General features: G+C 34.2%; 1 protein-coding gene across 1 annotated transcript; it reads right to left on the bottom strand.

The window, feature by feature from the left end:
* Positions 1–1651: 1651 nt before the first annotated feature.
* Positions 1652–7993, bottom strand: LOC140960860 (GEM-like protein 1). Its single transcript, XM_073419169.1, has 4 exons — positions 7686–7993; positions 7451–7552; positions 5918–6189; positions 1652–2082 (listed from the first exon to the last, which is right to left on the bottom strand). The coding sequence occupies exons 1-4, from the start codon at positions 7963–7965 to the stop codon at positions 1894–1896; spliced, it is 843 nt and encodes a 280-aa protein (XP_073275270.1). The 5' UTR covers positions 7966–7993; the 3' UTR covers positions 1652–1893.
* Between the last annotated feature and the right edge of the window lie 1287 nt (positions 7994–9280).

Here is a 9280-nt window from a genome sequence, read left to right as displayed (position 1 = left end):
ATTAAAAAAAATCAATATCATTTTATACACTTGAAAATAACATAATAAACTTTTCTTTTACATAGAATATGAATATCCATGGACTTTTAATTTTGTAAGTGTATAATGCAAAATGGAAAAGTTAATATAGAACGCTCTACAAAAATGTGTCGTATTTCAAATTTGAATATTTGAATCGAACTTAAAAAATTGGATTCTCAATAATAGACTTTTGTTTTTCATTAAAAAAAATGTTTTTAAAACATATCATGATCGTCATATTTATTTGGATAATTTTTCAACTAATAATTACATAATAATTTTATTATTTTTCACCATTTCTCTTGTTCATGAACATTTAGAAGCAAACTAGCTCTCTTAATTTATTATTTTATGTTAAACATTTTTTTTATAATATTAGCAATATCTTTTTAATTCAGTTCATTTGTAATAAAAGATCAAATATCTTTCTCATTAACATTGTCATTTATATATGAATCAATTTTTTGAACATTATTGTTGTTTTGATTTTCTTATTACACGTCCATCAAGTTAACAATTGTCTCTCTGAACACTGTATTATTGCCATTAAAATATTTATCAATATTTATAATTCTCTGTCTTTTTTTTTCTTGCTATCAAAAAAATATTTTGATGACATTAATTATAGATTATATCTAAAAAAAAGTTATTATAAATCATATATCTTATAAATCTGTAATGCATTTCTATATTAATATGTGTGTTTCATTTTTATAATTTTATCGTTCATTTAATAATAAACTTGCCAAATTTATAACAAATATACCCGATTCATAAATTGTTCTTTGAACGATATAGGAGATTTGGCATTTCATTAAATAACAATTGCTTATCCTATTAAAAATAATCATTTTTAAGCATAATGTACACAGCACAGCATAAATACAATGAATTTAGCAACAAAGAAAAACATTCATTTAAGAATTCTTGCTGCCAAGTTTTAATGATTAAACCTTAAAAGTAAATTACCTAAATCACCGATTAAAATAACTTACACAAAATAGGAGCAATACAAGTAATTTCAAAATTTTCAATTCTTCATCCATAACATTTCACATAGCAATATAAACTGCAAAATTGACAAAAAAGAGAGAAATGTTATGGATGAAGAACATCCTTTTATGTGCACCGAGTATGTGTAAATATTTAGTTAATTTGTAGGGATGTAATAATTTTTTTTATTTGAAGAACGATCGAATCGCAGTGTTCGAGTTGTTGCATAATTTAAAAAGATTTAATTTACATTGTTTTTATTAATTATAATTTTTAATAAAACGAAAAACAACTCGATCTCATAATTATTATCAGATGCGAAGTATTCGTAATTGGACAGGTGCATCGCATATTTTCAAAGTCACGTATAATGAGACCTTCCTACTTGTTTTCTTGTTTCAGATTGGTGTTCAATGTTATTTCATATCTCAATAATAAAAATACCAAAAAACTACTTAATTAATTGTTTTGGCACATCTTTTTTAGTTTTATTGCAATCTTACAACTCAAAAATATAGAAATGAGTCGAACTTGCAAATTTGAATTTAGATCACAAAGAGAACTAATATGAGTGCAAAACGAAAACAAGAACAAGAACCCAAAAAATAAAAATAGATTGAAACCTGGGCACAAAAAATAAGCAGAAACAATGCAATTCCAAACAATGTTTATACCCTTTCGACGTTACTTGTTTAAACTCACAAGAACGACACCATGTATTACATTGAATAATGCATCTTTCAATTTACAAAGTTCATAAATAACGGTAACTTGTACACGAGTAACATGACATCTTATTGCTTGAGAACATATCTTCACAATATTCCAACACCACCTTTTATCCAGACGTAACAGGGGAGAGGTTACCGATTGTCTGCATTAATGAGGTGCAGAGGGAGGAGATTGTAGTGCATCTTTCAGATGTTTCACCGCACTATCGTAGTTAAAGAATCCCATGAACCAGAACTCGTGATTATCGACAGAAATTATCTGGATGTACTTTTCGGCTTGATTTAATTTGCTAGTTGAAGAATTAACTGCTTTCAGATCATGCAATGGTATAATCACCTGATTCATAAGATAAGAAATGAGTGAGATTCTGACAGGAAAAAAAAAGAACACGTGAGATTCTGTGGAATGATTAAACTGATACATATGAAACTCAATCTTTGGAAACTCAAGTGACGGTCAAACATGGTTCTGTAAGATAACCAGATACCATGTAAAAATCGATCTCAATCAACCAAGACCTACGATCAATGATAAAACACAATAACTTTGACAAATGTTCAACATTTTTGTAGAAAACAAGAGCATGCTGCACCAAGAATGAAATTACAGAAAATAGCACGGTGGTACTATTTTTCAGAAATATAGCCCATAAATTTATCTTACTTCAGGTAGTCAAACAGAAAAACAGGGACAGGGAACCACATTGAATTAAAACTTTAAAGGTTCAAAGACAAACAAGCAGCATATGCAGATTCAAAATTGAACATTTCAAAGAAAAAACCATTTATTGTTACAAGTCTATGAAACTAATGACATAATTTGACAGTATTTGCATTTCAAAATGGTAGAATTACAAGTAAAAGGCATATGTTTCATAAAAAGTCACTTTGAATGCTCTCAAAGGAAACAAACAAGAGGTAAAATCCATTAATATGGGGTGGAGGCAGTACATCCAATTCACTTTTGCATATAGTACAATTGGAGATGATCAAGGTTCTGCAGCTGTCTTATTTCATGGGATTACAAATACATCAATGGATATTCAATGATTCGGAAACGCTAAACGAAGAAAGGAAGGAACTAAGATGTGAAATGGCTGATTTGTCATTTAAAAACTTCAAAATACAAAGCCAGAAAGCAAAATTAAATAGCTCAAAGAAGGGGACCAAAATTCAAAGTTTTTTCACGCTTTGTTGAATAGCAGGAGGAACAAAGCATTGATAGACAAAGTGGTATCGGACGATGGAAGAGTGGTCGTGGAGAAAAATCAGATTGAACAAGAGATTTTAAAATTTTACGGGGAATTGTTCAAGAAATCGAATAAAGATGGGGGGAACTTTGAAGAGGTAGGGAGGGGACTCCGCGGGATGGATTGGAGTCCTATACAGAGGATAGATGCAGACGAGTTGGAAAAACCTTTCGAGGAGGATGAGATTAAAAAAGCGGTTTTTGATTGCGATGGTAACAAAGCTCCGGGACCGGATGGTTTCACCATGGCTTTCTTTCAGAAAAATTGGGATACGATCAAGGCGGACTTGCTTAAGGTGTTTGCTGAATTTTTTGAAGATGAGATTGTCAATGGAATCCCAAATGAAACTTACATATGTCTTATTCCGAAGAAAAAAGATGCTCGACGGATCAACGATTTCAGACCAATAAGCTTGATAACGAGTTTATATAAGATATTGGCTAAGGTCTTGATTAGCCGAATGAAGAAAGTCATGTGTGATACCGTAGCGGAGAATCAATGTGCTTTTATTAAAGGAAGACGGATACTGGATTGTTGACTCATTGCGAATGAAATTGTGGAAGAATATCGCCGGAAAAAAAAAAGAAGGGATGGGTACTCAAAATTGACTTGGAAAAGGCGTATGACAATGTCGATTCTCGATTTCTGGATTTCGTGATGCATAAAAAAGGATTCGGTGATAGATGGAGGAAGTGGATAAGAGGATGTGTTGCTAATGTCTCTTTTTCAATATTTATTAATGGTAGACCATGTGGGAAAATAAAAGGAGAGAGAGGATTACGACAAGTGGATCCATGATCACCATTTCTATTCAATTTAGTTGTCGATGTGTTGGGGAGGATGGTGGACAAGGCAAGGGCATTAGATGCAGTCAAGGGACTCGAAGTAGGGAAAGATAAAATAGAAATAACACATTTACAGTTTGCGGATGACACTTTGTTCTTTGCAAAATCGAGAAACGATGTGTTGGCGATAGTTGACTTATTGAAAGTGTTTGGAACAAATTCTGGGTTGAAAATTAATTTGGGCAAAAGTGTGGTGTTGGGATTGAATTGTTTGGAGGAGGAAGTAGAGGCTATGGCAACAACTGTTGGGTGCAAAAAAGAAAGGTGGCCTATTAAGTATCTTGGGTTACCGTTGGGAGGTAATCACACAAAGATAGATTTTTGGGAACCCATTATTTCAAAAATGAATAAGAAATTAGCAACTTGGAAAAAGTATTTCCTGTCAAGGGGGGAGGGGCGATTTACGTTGATAAAGGCCGTGATTTGTGCCATGCCATCTTATTTCATGTCACTGTTTAAAGTGCCAATTAGGGTGGCAAATAAGATGGAAAAAATGATGAGGGATTTCTTGTGGGATGGTGGTGATGGGGAGAATCATTGCCATGTGGTAGGATGGAAACAGGTATGCAAACCAAAGGATAAAGGTGGCTTGGGATTGGGAAATGTTATTCTCAGGAATAAGGCTCTTCTTGGTAAATGGTGGTAGAGATGTTCAGTGGAAAGGGAGTCGTTGTGGAAAAAAATTATTAAGAGCATCTATGGGACTCAGGATAACGGGTGGGACTTGGGCTTGGCGGAGAAGGCGACATTCAGAAGTCCTTGGAAGTGTATATCTTGGTCTTATCAGGATTTTCATCAACTGGTCAGGGGAGTGCCAAAACAAGGTAATATCATTAGCTTTTGGGAGAATGTTTGGGAGGGAGAGTCTTCGTTTAAAGTCCGTTTTCCATCTTTGTTTTGTATTTCCATTTCTACCAATAAATCTATACGTCATTTCGTAGAAGTCGTCAATAGTGGGACTAGTTTTTCTTTCATTTGGGATGTGAGATTCAGGATAGATCTTACTGAGGGAGAGTTACTTGAGTTCATTAATTTGTTGCGAGTTCTAGAGAATGTCAGATTGCAGCCGGGTTTCGAGGATTGTAGAGTGTGGTTGGGGGATGCTTCAGGTTTGTTCACTGTTAGATCTTTTTACGATTCCTTCTTCCATTCTTCAAATTTCCCTTCATTCAGTTTTTTTAATAACATTTGGAAAGTTAATGTCCCACAAAAGATTAGGATTTTCTCGTGGATCGTGGCCTTGGGAAAGTTGCCTACATGTGATTCGGTCCAGAGAAGGTGGAGGGAGTGTGTTTTGAGACCGCAGTGGTGTTGTTTATGCCAAAATCATGAAGAGGATCAAGATCATTTACTTTTGCATTGTTCCTTTGCGAGAGGAATTTGGTTCAAAGTGTTAGAAGAACTGGGAATTCAATGGGCTTTCCCAAGGCAAGCTAAAGACTTATTTCATGTCAACTCAGGGTGTCCCTTCGTGAACAAATTCAAAATCTTCTGGGCTATGATAATTCATTGCATATTTTGGTCCATTTGGTTGGAAAGAAATAACAGAATTTTTCAGGATGTGTCCGAGTCTATCGATCAAGTATGGGAGAAAATAAAATTTAGGGTCGCATCGTGGACGATCAACTTGGATCAATTCAATCATTTAAGTGTTTCAGATTTAGTGAGGAATTGGAATTTTGTTTGGGCATAAGTATTGTATGTTGTTCTCTTTGAGGACTTCCTTATGTTAGTAGTCTTGTTACTGTACTGCGGAATTCTCATCTGCACATCATATGTAATCTTTATTTATTTATTCTAATGAAATTAGTTTCCTATCAAAAAAAATTTTTATTGATTCCACTAAGTCATAAACTAGACTCAAATGATACAAATCGAGAAGCAAAAATCAAGAGAAAGGAATAGGCACGCTAAGATGTTAAACGATATAAGAAAGAGATAAAAACATTATAAAAGCATTTAGTCAGATAATGTGATTTCATTGTCAGACATGAGAAGGAAATAGAACTCGAGACGAATGGATTCACGTGCACAAATCATCAAAAAAATGAAAATACTGGCCCGAACTACATCATACCTTGTAATAGCTCCAGCATGTCTCTTCAGAAACTTTGTAAGAAAGAGGATTGTCGCTACAAAATGCTACTTTTTCTGTTGACAAATACAAGGTTCCAACAACAGGTCCAGCAGAAGTGGACAAGTAGCACCCATAAGACTTCACAAGTTTTTCCTCTGGAACAATGTCAAATGTTTGCTGAAAAACCTTTTCATACCCACCTTCTGTCAAAACCTTGGTACCCTGTGCTATTCGCCCAACAGCTGCCTCTCCCATGCTTGGACCCGTGTTCACTGATTCAATTAATTTTAAATCATTATCAGAAACCATTTTCCCAGAATATCCAAATTAGTAGGCTAAACATTTCTGCTTGGTCTGAGTACCAATCTCAAGAAATAAAGATTACCTTTAGAAAATATGTTAAAGAGGTGCAAGTCCTAGGATTGGGGAGATTTTTTAATTCTTCGCACATCTTAAATTTGGACAATCCCTCAATTAGAGGAATCTGATTGTTCTGCTGCCATTTTTTTGTAGCAAAGGTTGTCTATATATTAAGCTGCTATGGTGCAGAGTAAATATATCCATGGAGAATTTCTTCTTCTTCTTCTTCTTCTTCTTCTTCTTCCAGTATTTTGGGTTCATTTCTTTCCACAAATTTAAATAAAATCACTAAAGTAATCTCACCATTACGATTTCTAAGCATTCTCCAAAGTGAAGCATACACGATAAATTATCACTTTAAGAAATCATTAAAATTGAGCTAGTGGCAGATTAAAGTATACCAGTCAATAAGAAACATTAATGGACAAGCTTTAATAAGGTAGCGATGAAGCAAAAGATTTACAGATTAAACAAAACTTTTGGAGCAATTATCTTGAATGGCAAAGGCGCTCTTATAGCTGACTATGACGTGGAAATGGGCATATAATGTTTTAACAAGGCCATCCAATAACCATAAGTTGTTTGAAGAATTTGGATTCACAGGACCATGACGGGAGAGGAAAGAAATTCAATTTTGCATAAAAACAGAACAAGAAAGAAGCTCGAGTGACAGTAAATATTCGCCGTCTTCAAAGAAAAAAGGAGGAAAAAAGAAGAAAGGTGCCTCATAAGGCTCATAGAAGGCATGTCTTATACTTGACCGCAGTTCAACATCAAATTTAGAAGCTGACAGCAGGATCAAGAAAGAGGGCTTTCATGTTTAGAGAAGCCAATGAGAATAACATTAATAAAACCGTAAACTGCAAAAACATTAAAAGGCATCAGTTTATGAGATTCCTTGTTAAGCTTGAAATTACAAAGTTGGTCACATTAAGAAACAAAACTCAAGTGTAAGCTTCAATTTTTGTCATGTAAACATTATAACCCTGTTAACATTAAATGGTGGAAATAATGGCAAAAACATGCACAATTGCATGGATATTGTTAATCCCAAAAAAAAAAAAAACACGAAATATATTAAAGGGCATGAGGTTGCATCCTCCACTAAACCCCTATCATGTTACCCAGAAAAGATGGAATAAAATCAAATAACTGAAACGAAGACAAACTCACAGTGCTGCCACATGTTTCCAGCCATATCTTCAGCTTTCTTGGAGGCCTCTGCAGCCATCTTTCCCCATTTACCTAAAACATCCTTAACCTTCTCCAAGTTATCTAAAATAAAACCACCAAAATTCAAATTAAATAAGATAAGAAACTAAAAAAGAGCATTCATTGGAAAATTACTCAATTAACTAATAATCGTAGATAAAAAAGAGGTAAGAGAGGAGGGGGAAAAGAAAAATACTCTTTGGTGCGGGAGCTGAGGAGACGTAGGGATTGGATTCCGGCGGCATGGAGGTAGCATATCCTCCGGGTATCTGCGAAGAAGGAGACCTTGGGGTCTCATTCGCAACTGATCCTGACGGATTGGCGCTCCAGGTATTTGGGACAGGAGCGGCGTCGTCTGGCTCGAATTTTGGATATGGAGCGTAGTCAACAGGCTGCCCAGTGCCGCCACCGGCTGCTGCTGCTGCGGCGGCGGCGGATTGTGGTTTGGATTCTTTGCTTTGGTCTGAAGGATTCATTATCGTCCGGTTGATTACCCACGGCTTCGCGATTTGAACTGCAATATATAAGAAGGACCCACTCCTATTTATATATTTAATAATTATTACGAGAGAATTTTCAAATAATAATAATAATTTTTTAAATTGGAGAAAATAATAATAGGTATTTTGTAAAATAATATTGCACAATAATAAAAAAGTTATATTCTCTTTTTAAAATAATAAAGTTATATTCATGTTATGTAATTTTTAGACCATAGAATTATATTAATTTTTAGAACAATTATTGAATATACTATAAATTTTATAATAGTTAGATGAAATATGATATTATTTTTTAAAATACCAATATGTTAGTCCATGTCAACTAATTAAAATAAATAAAATAATATTTTCTAAAAGTAAATATTTAAATCAATCATATGGTAGTATTGTGTCTAAATTATTTTTAGCCAAGACATAATTAATCAAAATTCATCTATATTGTCTCGGTGTATTCCATCCGACGCTTAAGTCAGAGACTGAGTATGTAGGGAAGACAACTAAGGCTCCACCAAAATCCAAATATAAGTACATCTATTCATAATATTAGTATTTATAGGAAAAATTGTGTGGATAACACGTGTGAGATGAGAGACCATACATATGGGATAGATGACAATACATGTGCAACTCATGCACTTCTTTAGTTGAGAGCTCGCCCTCATTGGGCAAGCCAATTAGAGTGGAGTTCTCCCATGGGGAGAGAATAGCTAGGAGCTCACCTGATAGAGGAGTACATTTATTACTTCTTAGCACACCTCTTAGCACATTGGCACACCTCTCATCTCATTAACACACCTCTTAGCACCTCAGCAAACTTCTAGCCCCATAATACTCGTACTAGTACCTTGGCACAACCCTAGCTCCTTAGCACACCTATCATGGTTCGTCTCAGCTGCCCCGTGAATCGGTTCTCAGACTTGGGGATGATCCCGACCTTGCCATGTGGATATGGACCTATGTTGGACTCGAGTATATGATGAGCCCACTTACGAGGTATCCTTAGTTTATTTAGAATGTTGTTCTATCGATTTTTCTTTCCATAAGTGATATTATTGTTATATCCAAAATTAGTCGGACATATCCTGAATAATTAGCTATCAACTAAAATTGTTATAATTAAAATTTTAAAATAAAACTATATAGTAAATACATAAAAGGTTTTATTGTAGGTTATGTATATCAATTAGTATTTATTTAAATATAATCTCGACAATCAATTGAATGAAAAAAGTCAAATGTAATGTTACTAATATTTTTTAGAACACAAATAAAGATCTTATCACCCAAA

The sequence above is a fragment of the Primulina huaijiensis genome, chromosome 16 (assembly GCF_012295235.1).
Source record: "Primulina huaijiensis isolate GDHJ02 chromosome 16, ASM1229523v2, whole genome shotgun sequence".
Classification (NCBI taxonomy): Eukaryota; Viridiplantae; Streptophyta; class Magnoliopsida; order Lamiales; family Gesneriaceae; genus Primulina; species Primulina huaijiensis.
The sequence above is the reverse complement of the archived record's forward strand: the minus strand, read 5'-3'. Positions and strand labels throughout refer to the sequence as shown.